The sequence below is a fragment of the Hippopotamus amphibius genome, chromosome 1 (assembly GCF_030028045.1).
Source record: "Hippopotamus amphibius kiboko isolate mHipAmp2 chromosome 1, mHipAmp2.hap2, whole genome shotgun sequence".
NCBI classification, from domain to species: domain Eukaryota; kingdom Metazoa; phylum Chordata; class Mammalia; order Artiodactyla; family Hippopotamidae; genus Hippopotamus; species Hippopotamus amphibius.
The window spans coordinates 194,045,916-194,059,180 of NC_080186.1; the positions used below are offsets into that span (position 1 = coordinate 194,045,916).

At 37.6% G+C, this 13,265-nt stretch overlaps 1 protein-coding gene across 14 annotated transcripts in view; it reads right to left on the reverse strand.

The window, feature by feature from the left end:
* Nucleotides 1–13,265, reverse strand: part of PAM (peptidylglycine alpha-amidating monooxygenase) — a 275,420-nt gene that overhangs the window by 95,879 nt on the left and 166,276 nt on the right. For all 14 annotated transcript variants that reach the window (XR_009054246.1, XM_057738350.1, XM_057738340.1 and 11 more), the window contains one exon: nt 5,979–6,066. Coding sequence is in view for 13 of the 14 variants with exons in the window: in XM_057738350.1 (XP_057594333.1) it covers nt 5,979–6,066 (88 nt within the window). In the remaining variant the exon portion in view is untranslated. The remainder of the gene's footprint in view (nt 1–5,978; nt 6,067–13,265) is intronic.

The following is a 13,265-nucleotide window of genomic DNA, read 5'->3' on the forward strand; positions in this document are numbered from 1 at the left end:
ACATATATATATATATTTCGTGTGTGTGTGTGTGTGTGTGTGTGTGTGTGTGTGTGTGTGTGTGCATGTTTTAGCTACTTTTCTCTTTCCTGTCATCAGCATCTGTCATCCTGTGGAGACAGTGGCATTTAAAAAGACACAGCAGATGGTTAATAAATAGGAGCAGTTGAGGAATTTAAGCTAAAGCTTCATGGGATGGTAAAGTACTACTGCTTCAGCTTGAGAAGGATTCCAAGTTAGAACAGCTGGAAACAGCCTCATTTAACCAGCTGGGATTCTTCTTTTCAAAAAAGATTCAACAACCTGTAGAAGCCCCCTTAGAGTTGTAAAGAATAGCTGGTCATAAGCGTCATTAGAAATAGTTTTCAAATCAAATATTAATGACTAAGACTGAAAACAGTAATTTTAGCTCTGCATAGGAGATACTGTCAAAGTACAAAACATAATACAGAAGAAGCCCATGCTGTTGAATCACCCAATATTGTGAACACACAATCTTGGGGTCTGCAGTCATAAGCTGCCTTAAACCCTAAGTCCTGTGCTCAGCAGAACAGAAAGTACATAAGACTATACAACCTCACATCACAAAGAGAAAGTGTTCCAGAATTACTCCAAATGTCAAAACAACGTGTATAAACAAAACATGATTTTCAAAGTTTGAAACTCTGAGTAGCTAATCACTCATTATTTTAAAAAAAGACTTTAGAGTAAAAATAGAATAAAGAAAGGTATTCAATGAATAGATAAATGGATCTTTCAATTTCCAAGATCTCCTAAAATTTACCATATTTTCATGGAGAGCAGGAACAAATTTTTTAATACCTAAATTACCTAGTTTTCAGCATCTCATTTCCTTACTGACCCCAAAAAGGCCCAAAGAGCATCTGCTCAGTTATGGCTCATATTCAGCCAACAAATCTGGGGAACTTAGAACTGCTACACCTGGACTTAAGTCTGCAAGCACAAATGGAGTCCAACAAATCATGCTATTGCTATGCTTGCTCCAATCCTGGTGCTACTACTTTCCCTTAGTGCCTAGATGCAGTTCATTGTCTCCTCCTTTAAAAGTCTGGGAAAGAAGGGATAAGACTTATAGCTGACAAGCACTGGTGCCTTCCTGACATGGGCCAACAGAGCTGCTGCTTTTCCATCAGCTGGTCCTTATCTGCATCCTCGAGAGGTATGTTAATTTAGAATTGAGCACCGGGCCCACTCTAACTATAAAGGGACCACCCCACAGTATATTAAAAGGTTCACATCAATGTATGCAATTTAAATGCACATGCATATAATTAACTAGACACATTACCAGTGTGAGCTGCTAATTTGGAATGAGACACAAAAGACTGGAATATGTGCAGAGAAAAAAAAACTTTAAAATTAAAATGACTACATAATGAAAACTGCTTCATGCTGTGTCTACTATTTTCATGTAAACTTAATATAACTGTAAATATATTTTAATGAACAGTAGAAAGAGGCAATTACAGAGAGCGAAGGAGGGCCGCACAACAGTGAAACAGCATCAGAATAGCTCTTTGCCGTCATATTAAAAGTGCTGCCTGAAGACAGGGGATGAATTACAATTTCATAATTTCAGGGGGAAAATGTTTACTTTATTAGAAACACACACCTATTTGCCAACGTGCTGGCAATGAAAACAGAACACTAAAGTGAAAACAGGGGGAGATTCTAGCTAACAAACAAAAAAAGAGGAAATCGGAGCTTGATGCTTTGGTTGTCAACAAAAAAATTAATCAATAGTGAATCCATTGTAAGAAAGACACGGAAAATTTTATTCAAGCCAAACTGAGGTTTATAACCCAGGAGACCGTCTCTCACAGAGCTCTGAAAACTGTCTGGAAAAGGCAGTGGGGAGGTCAGTATATACGTGATTTTGGGGCAGGGAGTATGTGCAGTCAAGCACACATCTCAGTAGAAGGTTGCTGCTGGACATCTTTGTTAATGGTTTCAATGTTCTAAGTATGGGAAGATGCGACAAACTGAGTTTATAAAATTTTCTCCCGAAAATGTCTATCAGAGAGCCAGTTTTGCCAGTTTTTCCAAGCACAAAGTGCTTCATCCTGACCTTGGCCCTGAATTCCTTTCAGGGTGTACTGTATGTGAGCAACTGCAGTGACAAATGACTTGATTCTTGAAGAACTGGATGGTGGGCAACATTCTTTATTTTACAAATCCCTTCTCTTTCAGTCTTAATTTCGACCAAGGTTTGGGAGGCATTTTGTGACCCATTTGTTCCATGATGCTAGGAATGCTCTTTCCCAGACCAGGCAAATATTTTGTTGATAGGCCACTCAATGTGCTATTACTGGACTAGGCCCTGTTAACAGTAGCCAAAAGCCTCTGGACCATCTGTCTTACTAGTCCATTATGGTCCAGGAAATGGCTTCCTCCTGTTGCTTCCTCTCACATCTAGAGTCACACTATTACCATCACTGATCTTATAGGACTATACGTTTGGTCAAATGGCTTCAAGTTGCCTAATCACCATTAATTTTATCTGAGGCTCAGTCACGTATTTGGTAGCATAAGAAACAATTATCTTGCAAAATAGGCAGAATACAAATAATATTGCTAGTGGCATAAATAAGGTCATAAGTAAGTATTTAAGCTAAGGACTTCCACTAGGTGTAGATCAGCATCTCCCAGGTTGTCTGACCAGTCAGTTCGGCACCCATCTCTGTCTTTAAGGAACATGATAATTGCCACTGTACGTAAAGTTTACCAAAGATGTCTGCACGTACAAGGTGAGTGACGAGTCGCTGTGAGCCTTGATACGATTGAGAGAAGAATGTTATCTCCTAAAGAAGTACATGGCTGTTGCCAGAAGAAGAAAAATTGATCTTTATGACTGACCAGGTATTTCTGCCATCGGGGAGGTCTGATTAACACATCATGCAGGTGCACAATGCATACTAAAGGGAAGGGAGGAGGCCAAAGGGCAGAAAAAAAATTTATGTTTAAATTTTTCTTGTCTGGCCCTTAAAGTGTGAGTTTTTAATCTCATCATGGCATTAAAATACTCTCTTCACTTTATCTTCTTTCACTAAAACAGCTTTGTATTCTCAAAATGATTTCCTTAGAGTGTGAATGAGTTCTTGATATTACTATACATCAAAAACCACTACTGGTATCAAAACCAAAAATACACGTGAAAGTTTGGGAATCTTCATTTAAGTACGGTCTCTATCTTGGAGCAACTGAAGCACAGATTTGCAAGTGTAAAATGAGTGTGATAAATTCCATGACTCAAACAATGTAGAAAAATAATGCGAGGCTTTTGACACTGATAGATTTTTGTTATTAGTATTATAATTCAGGTGGGAGGATAAGAGGCTAAACAGTTGGAAAACATCCACTGACTGTCTCCAGGGCTGAGCCTGAGTGGCATCAGGGGTAGGAAGTAGAGGATGTTTCTGTAAAGCAACTGAGAAGTTCAGCCCATGAAATATGCTGTCAGCTCTAATGCTTTAAAGAGGCGTGGATTTTGCCAAATATTGGGGGATAAAAAGCCTATCCCATTTTTAAATGGAGAATAAGGCTGGATTGTGAAAGCCAGAGTCACTAGAACGGTTTTACTTAATGCACATCTCCTAGTTTGCATGTTGAACAGATTCTACATATATTTAGTGAAAAAATCCTACTTTTAAATATTAGATGAACACTTTGAGCTGGTTAAAAGCATTAGTGATTGTCCCTAATGTACAGTTATAAAGTCAATTATAACTAACCTACAGATTCACAGGGAATATGGGCTGCAAGGCAGGTTTAAAAAGTCTATTTAAAGTGATGTGGGTATAATGTCATTAAGAATTCTAAGTACACAGTGATGCAACTCAACGCAAAACGCAGTGGCCTGCTAGCTTGAGGTGAGTCAACCAGTGCAACTCACTTATGTCTTCAACTCCTAATAATGACGTCTTTCCAATCTGACTCAGCATTTGTATGCAATATATATTCATAGGATCATGGAATTTTAGAGCATAAAGGAGTTCTATAAATGATGTAGTGCTAGTCCCTTGCTAAAATGAAAATATCGAGGCCAGCCCACATGAAATAAATAATTTACCCATGGAATCTATACAGTTTGCTACACGTTCACTCCATAATGTTGCCTTTCAAGTAATAATTTTAGCAAAAAAAATATGTGCAGCAATTACTTTACTCAAAATTGCTGTTTTCACTCTTATTTACATTTTTCTTTGAATTCTCTCTTTCTCCAACCTAGAAGTTTTTTGGAAAATATGTTTTATCAACTTAATTTCAAAATAGTATATTTAAGAATAATATTTTAAAGGAGCCAACATAATGTGTTTGCTCTGATATTCCCTTAACATGAGAACGGTGAACCACATTTAGTTTATTTTATAAAACTTTCCTTAACAATTAGAGCCATAATGACACTTCAGTGATGCTTTATTTTTCACTCAATCTCTTGAACCAAGGTGAAGCTAAAGCAGATTTTAAAAGCTTACATTTCCTCTAGCTGTTTTCACTAATTCCAATTCAAAGGTAAATATTGCTAATTTCACAAGAAATATTTTTAAAATGTAAAAACCAAAATATGTGATTTGCTGAATAAGACTCAAAAAAGTTGTCACAGAATAATCTTTTAATCCCACGATTTTATTTACAAAAATTTGCTGAAGAGCAAAAACTGGAATGTTGATATCAAAGGGTATTAACTGTGATTTGCTGACTCCATCTTTACATAAACCCAGTCATATGAGCTGGGTTCCTATGTGATATGCCCCTTTCATCAAATAACTTAAGCCTATTAACAAATACTTTGATGGTATTTGGTCCATGGAGATTCTCACTAATTGCGCTGTGCTTTTAACAGTTTTAAATACATATTACAATTGTTTATTATAAAAATGACTAGAAAGCACTTGCTGCGTGCCTCGAATTAGCCTGATGAATATTAAGATGCACAGAGAAAGGTCTATCAGCCTACATGATTATGCAGGGGCAGCACCACAGAAAAGATCCCTTTCCAATGCAAAGCAGGACACACCAGTCATTCTGGACTGTTAAATATTTAACAGTGATTCTGGCTATAGGTGCAAAATATGAGGCTTACATTGCACAGCTATTTTCAAAGATCACTGATCTTCATGAACTACCAAAGAATAAAATGAAAGGGAAGATTCTCAAGCCATAATTATGCTGTAAGCTTCTTGGGGTAGAAAATATATCTATTTATCCTCGAACATCCCACAACACCTGCTGCAGTTCTGGCATATAACAGACATTTAATAGATGTTTATTGATTGTTCATGACATAACATCAAGATTCACTGCAGTGATTAAAATAAATTCTAAAGCTGCAACAGTTACTTGACTAAATGGGAGACACTGTGGTAAAATGGATATAACTTTGTATTTGGAACCAGACAACCCAGGGTTGAATCCTGGTGTGACACCAACCAGCTGTGTTACCATGAGCAAGTTACTGAATCTTGCAGCTTCAGGCTCCCTGTCTGTCAAGTGGGGACAATAATACCTTCTTCACAAAGACGTTAGGCTAAATTTTAATTTTCATTTTAAATGGGGTATACAGATCACCTAGCACAATGTCTGGGATAAAAGGGTGCTCAATGAACAGATCCATGGTGCTCTTTGGGTTGAATCATGAACTTAAAAAAATAAACATCAGAGTACCCATTATCTCAATTTCAGTCTTTCTTTGCAAGCTGTCTCCACCTTGACACACTATAACAGACATATATTTATTAAGTCAGTGACAAAGACTGAGGGTTGTGTTCCATAGCAGGGTAAATAACTGTGATAATCAAACCATGATAACCATGGGATGCAAAAGAACAATATTCTTTTCTAAAAAAGAAATATCCTGCCTATTTATTAATCAGTTGTAAAATACTTGCAGAGGTGCACTTTGTACTTATAAAAAAACATATTTTCTCGCCTCTTTGTATTATGAACCCATCCCTTACCAGTAACTTCCAGTGGACGCAGGCATATTGCATCCAAAAAGTAACATATGATGGACAGTATCCATGCTGGCACGGGGTCTGAAGTCAACTGTTAAGAGAAAATGATACATGATCTCGTGAATACAAGTTATACTTCTGAATAGAAGTTATACTTCTGTGCACAAGGGTCACAAGAGACCCCAGCATTTAACATTCTGAATAGCTGCATAACAAAGATGTTTTGATGCTCTTATGATAGAATGCTCTGGTTGTACAAATTATCTTATTTCTTAAGATGAACATGACCTGATAATTTAATTTAGTAGGAATAGTAAACTATTATATAATAAAAGAGAAAATAATAGGCTGAAACCACATATATACCCCCCCACACTTATTAATGAAAGCCCCCTTTTAAAGTGATGAGAACATTGTGTGGATATAAAATGAAAGCTCCAGGTTACGTATTCACAATATATTTCTTTCCAGATCTCGGTAGAGTTCTGAGTACCACAAAACACTGCACCACACTGCACTGAAACAGAAGCCACAGTGAGTGGTCAAAACATAAGCAAAAGGATTCAAAACATAAATTTACTACCATCTTAAAATAACAGTAGTCACCGGATTGTGATATAAAGAAACAAGTTACTAGAAAAGTGGAAAATGTATCTTTATAAAAATACAGAAGAAAAGTGTCCTGGATGAGTACTATGCACTTGTTAAAGGGATACTGAAACTTACACAATGTCATTTCCCTTTTTGTCCTAATAACAGTGGTTAAAAGACATTAAAATAAACAAAAGTCAGTACAGAGGTAAAACAAAGAAAAATCAGGGAGAAGTTACATTATTTTGTATGGTCAATACCAAGCATGAGCTTTCTTTCCTGGTTTGGGTTTGGCTCAGCCCTTTTTGTCCACATTCAAAACGCGGTCCTACTGGGCAGTTTTCAAGTCACCTTTACACACAGAAATGTTAACTAGTCTAAAATGATCTTGTCTTGGGTGTGTGCAAAACTGCGTATTTTACATTTGGTAGTATTATATATGTCAATGCTCCTCTCTATACACTACCAAATGTAAAAGAGATAGCTAGTGGGAAGCTGCTGCATAACGGGGAGATCAACTCGATGACGAGTGATGATGTAGAGGGGTGGGATAGGGAGCGTGGGAAGGAGTCGTGGGAGGGAGGGGAGATGGGGAGATATGTATAAATACAGCAGGTTCACTCTGTTGTACAGCAGAAACTGGCACAAAAGTGTAAAGCAATTATACTCCAATAAAGAGCTTAAAAAACTGCATATTTTAGCTTTTTTTATCTATTTGATAAATTAATAAAACACCATTTATTGCTGAAATTTGTATCTAAGACATGTGTATTTATAAAATAAAAGATGTTCTACATCAAACTATAGCACCATGATTTGCATAGTGTGGTTGATCAGAAAATACAAGGTAAGGTGCCTACCATGAGCCATCTTGACTCACAATTTTCATGGGAAATAAAAAGCATTTCATTTACTGCACTGAAAATAAGAATTTAAAGCCTAAAAATCACATCTTGAGATTTTCATACCACTATTTAAAAAACCAACAAAGAGAGGATAGCTGGAAAATGACTTGATAAAACTTGAGGCTTTGTTTTCTATTACCAAAGAATACCACAAGCCTAGGAAACTGAAGAGGACACTTTGGAAGGAAAAAAACCGTTAGAAATGATAACAGTTCACGAATCATAGAAAATCATATCATTACCAAACCTAAATTTGTTATAAAAGAAATGGAAGAGGGATTCTACCTCCATAGGCTCACTCTCCAGTTGAGTGCGGGATTTCCTTTTCCCCTTCCAGAATCCTCCCAGGGGGTCATTCCTTGCAGGAGGCAAACTGAAAAAGCCCTGAAGTGGGAGTACCTGGCCTTTGTCTTTTACTCAATTTACATTTATTTTGGTATGTGATGCAATTTACTATCTCATATTCATTTTTATCAAATGGCTTCTGTCATTCTATGGATGTCTATAACTTTTTGGTCTGATTAAATCTACCGCCCACTCTTTTTTTTTTTTTTTTTTTTTAATATATATCCCTGTGCCAGTCTATGAGGGGTTGTCAAACAAGAGGCTGACTCCTCTGGCTTTTTCAGAACCTATGTAGATGATCATATGGTTCCCATCCCCCTTAGATTCTCTGATTCTGGGTGGATTTTATTAATATATTTCCTATTGAATCATTCCGGAAATTTTGGTAATAAACCAACATGGCCATGTGCATTTTATCAAGAATTAAACTGCTGGATGAAAAACAATGTGAGTTCGAGGTGTCAGCTAAAAATCCAGGTGTAACGATCCAGCAGAAGACTGGAAGTATATGACTCTTATTCAAGGAAGAGAGCAGAGAACTACACATTTGGAAATCACTCAAAAATTAAACCCTGAAGCCATGAGGGTGGACAGAAGCACCAAAGGTGATAGGAGGAACCACAGCAAAGGCTCAGGACAGTTGTAGGGAAAGCTCTGAGCTGTCAAGATCTGTGCAGGAGACTCTAACAGTGTTTCGTTGTTGTTGCTTTGTTTTTTTCATATTAATGCGATGCATGTACTGTTATGAAAGAGCAGAAACCTTTCTGGAAGAAGAGTGGGCTATCATTAAATTTATAAAGTGAAATAATAAATAAAAGATTCAGGTAAAGACAGAGAGGAAACCTAGTGGGAGAAGAAAAGATCATGAAGAGAACAACATACAATCTCTGTGGCTTTTCATTAGGAAGGAAAGCCAGAAGCTTTGCTTGGGCCCCTGCTTATGCAAGAGGATCTTTTCATTGTAAAGGGCAAACATTATTCAAGTATAACTTCTCTAGACATTTTATGATTTTTTTCTCCTTCTGACATACTATTTTAAGAAACACTTATTTGTTCCACAGTGAACTCTTAGTAGATATGTGTTTAATTTTAGTTTCTATAATAAGAAACAAATCAATATCTTTAAGTGGTAGTAAAAGAAAATCCCTGAGTTCCCTCATAAAAACTTATTCTCACTGACTCATACATTCCTTCAGAAACTCAAGATCTAATTTAAATGCTAAGTAAATTACTAGTACAGAGCGAAAACAAACAACTAACCATCTTTTTCATCTGCTAAAGAAAGAATATAATATCAAACTATTCATATAATTATAACAAAGTAAAATTCATTGTAAGTTGAAATGAAACACGTGCAGCAAAAGGAATGTCATATCAAAATGTAAATCTAAACCAAACAGTAGATGCCATAAAATAAAACAAAAATAAAGCAGGACTTGGACAATTTCATTGAAGGGCCTGCTGCCAGTACTGGGCAGAGGTCAACTGGGAAAAGATTAGGCTGACAGATTCATTTCCTGGGTTTGTACCACTCCTACTTATTATTCCTGGCTTTGCAAAAGAAGACCCGACCCTTAGGGAATAAGAATAAGGTCCACTGAGCACACGATACACAGATACCTATGATAGAGATTTCCAGCACCACACAAAATAGAACACGGAAAAATATTTAAAAATCACATCTTAAATTCCCCTTTCTTTCTTTTTCTCCCATCATACTCCAAACGAAATAAAGGATCCAAGGGGAAGAGAGCTACAGGATACTAATGAAAACAACTGCATTAAGTGTGCGATTCTGACAGACAGAATAAACAAAGGCAACCTTGGCATGGTGACAAACAGGCAAAAACACAGCCTTGCGAGAATGCAAGGAAATATTATACCCAGTAAGATTAAAAGTGCCACTGACTCTTCTAACTCAATAATAAGATAACAGTTGCTTAAGTGGAAACGGTTCTTCAGTCTCAATCCGTGTTAGCAGTTCAGACCACCTGATGTATAAGATCAGGGAAAATTTTACAGGCAAGTAAGTGCGATTAAGTCCTGGGAACCGAATACTTTTGAAGGACTAAGACTCCAGAAATAGTGATTCGAGCACATTAATTAAAGGAAATGTGATGACACTGAAAGTGCATAGGTTGGAGGATTGCTCAAAGAATAATGTCATCTGAAATGAAAGACTTGAAAGTACGTGTGTGGGCAACATATTGAGCAGAGAGATAACTAGGTCTATTTTCTGGAGTTCTAAGCAAAATTTGCTCTAACTGCGTGAGCTTGTTCAGGATTTATGGCCTCCTTTAGCTAACATCAGACTACAAGCAGGGCCATAAAATTTTCTAAAAATGTGACCTAGGAGAGAATTTCATTTAGCACTTGACTTTCTCTCCATTATTCCTTTCCAAGTGGATATCCAGGTCTGCATGTCAAATTTTGATGTTATCTGCCCGACGCAGGATGTGGAAATATTTCGAAAAACCCACGTAGTCAAGTGGAGGACTTATGCAATTTAGGAGATATCTATGGACACATACCACCAACCCCAAAATACCACTGGAAATGGGAGGAACACCCTTTTTAGCCAAAGGAAGGCAGTAAAGAAGTACTACAGACAATGGATAATTATCCTTTCGAATAAAAAAAAACTGACTTGCAAATGCAAGTTCGAATCTCCAGAATTTAGGCATTCCTGAATTGTTGCCTGTATATTTCATCAGCAAAAACTATTAACTTTGTTTCTTTTTTCCTCCCAGTGGACTCATATTATACAAAGCAAACAGCTTATTTCATATACTGTGGATATTTTTACATGTTATTAAACAACTTTTGTCAATGATAGTTTTCAGCTAGTGCTGTGCATTAGAATTACCCTATGGAGTTTCCTAAAAATACAGGTGCTCAGGGCCAATTCTAGATCAGTCCTGCCCCTTCCCCCAAGAATATCTTATTTGAATCTCTAGAGTTTGTTCCAGGCAAGTGGATCTTTGCAAAATTTCACAGGTGAATTCTGACAACAGCCAACATTTTTAGTGGCTGAATATATTCTATTATGTGAGCATTCTCAGAGTTTAGTTAACTCATCTTAATTAACTTGGATTGTATAGCTCTTTTAAATGCACAGGGAAAACAGTAAAAACAAGATTTATTTTAAAACAAATATATAAACACGTCTGAAGGCAAAAATTAGTTGATCCTTTAGAACTGTTTCATTGAAAGAGATCACTAGAACTCTACGTGACGTCAGGCAGTTTTAGCTATATCACCTAAAATCGTTTTAGGGCTGGGGTCTGAAGCAAGCATACACACGAAGCCTCTGGTGATTATGTTCATGTCTGTGATAGAGTCGCTTTTCTAGTGCTTTCAAGCCATTTTCAATATTGAGAAAATAAAGAGGTGTAAGAGTCAAGAAACAATAATGTAAGAGTTGTCATAATTAAAAAAAAAATCCTAGCCCCCAATTTTAATATCACTTCCATAACCATTTCTTTATTTCCAACAAATAAAGGTTATACTTTAAAAACCATTCATAGGAACTGAAGATAATGCTCTAAATTGTAATTTAAGTGTAGGATATGATCAACCTTAATGTTCATAACCTTGCAGCTGGGCGAGAAAGGTTCAGACAAATGTAAAGTTCACAGCAGCGAAGTCCATTTGGCAGCATGTTGAAAACCCACAGCAATGGCATATTATATTATCTTCTGCCAGCTTCCCGCAAACCATAAAGCAATTCTACACTAAAATAAAGACCTCTGCTTGAACATTTTTAATCAGATAGTTTAATAGAAAAGTCATCATTAGCTCTCGCTAGCTTGGACAATGATGTACAATTCAGAAAAAATCCTTAACATGGTTTATGAGGACTTTAAGCTGCTGTTGCCAAATTAACCAAGAAATAAGACACCTGAGCAAGCCTATAAATTGAACGCAAATTTCAGGTGAAATAATCCTTATCGCGGAATAAAGGAACTGCAGCACAAAAGGAATTAAACTTCTAGATGACATACCTTTTAAAAAGAAACTTTCTGGTATATGCCAGAATTAACTAAATAGTCAATAAATAGACTTTACCAGCTAGGTTATGCAAGATAAAATAGCATAAGCTTCATTAAGCCCTATTTTTGTAATGTCATCTCTATAATATCCCCCTATTAATTTCCCACAGAATCAAATCCACGTTCCCCTTCTTGCCTTTCCAGAATACCACAGCAGTCTCCGATCTCGCCACGGTTCCAAGATAATCTCCAACATACACTCTGTGCTCTCACGGCTGCCCTCCTTTCCCAGCAACCATAACCGCTAACGTTTACTGAGGGCTTACCCTGTGTGTGGCTCATTTACCGCTCACAACAACCCTAAGAGTCTGGTCCTTTCCCCCTCAAACAGATGAGCCTAGATGAAAGAGAGGCTGAGTAACCGCCCACGGCCACGCAGCCAGCAAGCGGCGAGGCTCACGCCTGTGCCCAGTACACTCCTTCAGTACTCATACGGGTGGCAGCTGGAATATTCTCCTCCTCCTGCCAGTCCAGATAGACCATCTTCCCAGGTCCGGATCAAACCCTGCCATCTCTCTCATGAATTTTTCTCTGACTAAAACAGTTCACGCTGGTCTTTCTAGAGTTGGCCACTGAAACTGTCCCCACCGAAACAGCTGAAGTGGCTACTTCAGAATGACTGTCAAAATGCCAAGACCCCCTAGGCACTGAAGGACGTTTACACATTAAACCTGATTCAACCCTGGGCTTTCCGAATTGGCCATTTTCCAGGGAGTGGGGAGCGGCAGTATTTTGACATTACTGCATTAAAGCAGCTTTGTCAACATGTCAACTACTTTTTGGTGACCTCTAGATGCATCAAATTGAAGACATTCCTCACTCTCAGCTTTATAAAATATAATGAAATGGTTTCTACTCCTCCACTCTTTTTTTCCTAGCTGACAAAACTCTGGGGGTTTGGGAGGTCGTCATGTTGGAAATGTGGGTATTTGTGTGACCAAAGGATAGAGGACATTCAAGAAATATGCTGAGACACAGCACCAGCTTCTCCTTCATGATCATGACCAAACAAATGAGGTTTTATCCACTCATCAGAGACTTCCAGTACAGTGTATCTTATTTGTGCTATTTCAGCTCTCTCCAAGTAGCTTTCACTAAGAAACTAGAATAGCCTCCGAGGGTGCCTGCTGGAAGGTACCCAATGGTCATGTGGAAGTCAGAGATTAAATTATTCACGTTGGAGAAAATCCTAGGTGAAGAGAGACGGGAAAGCATATGCAGCTGACTAATTGGAGGCAGAAAGGTGACAGAGTGGTTACATGGGGATTGGGACTCACACATGAACAGGCACACACCCTTTATTTACTGCTGTCAAAGCCATAAAGTATGGATAAATGAGCACTGTACCCTGCCAGACCTTGGTCTTTACAGCCATACTATGTAGTTGACCCATAAGC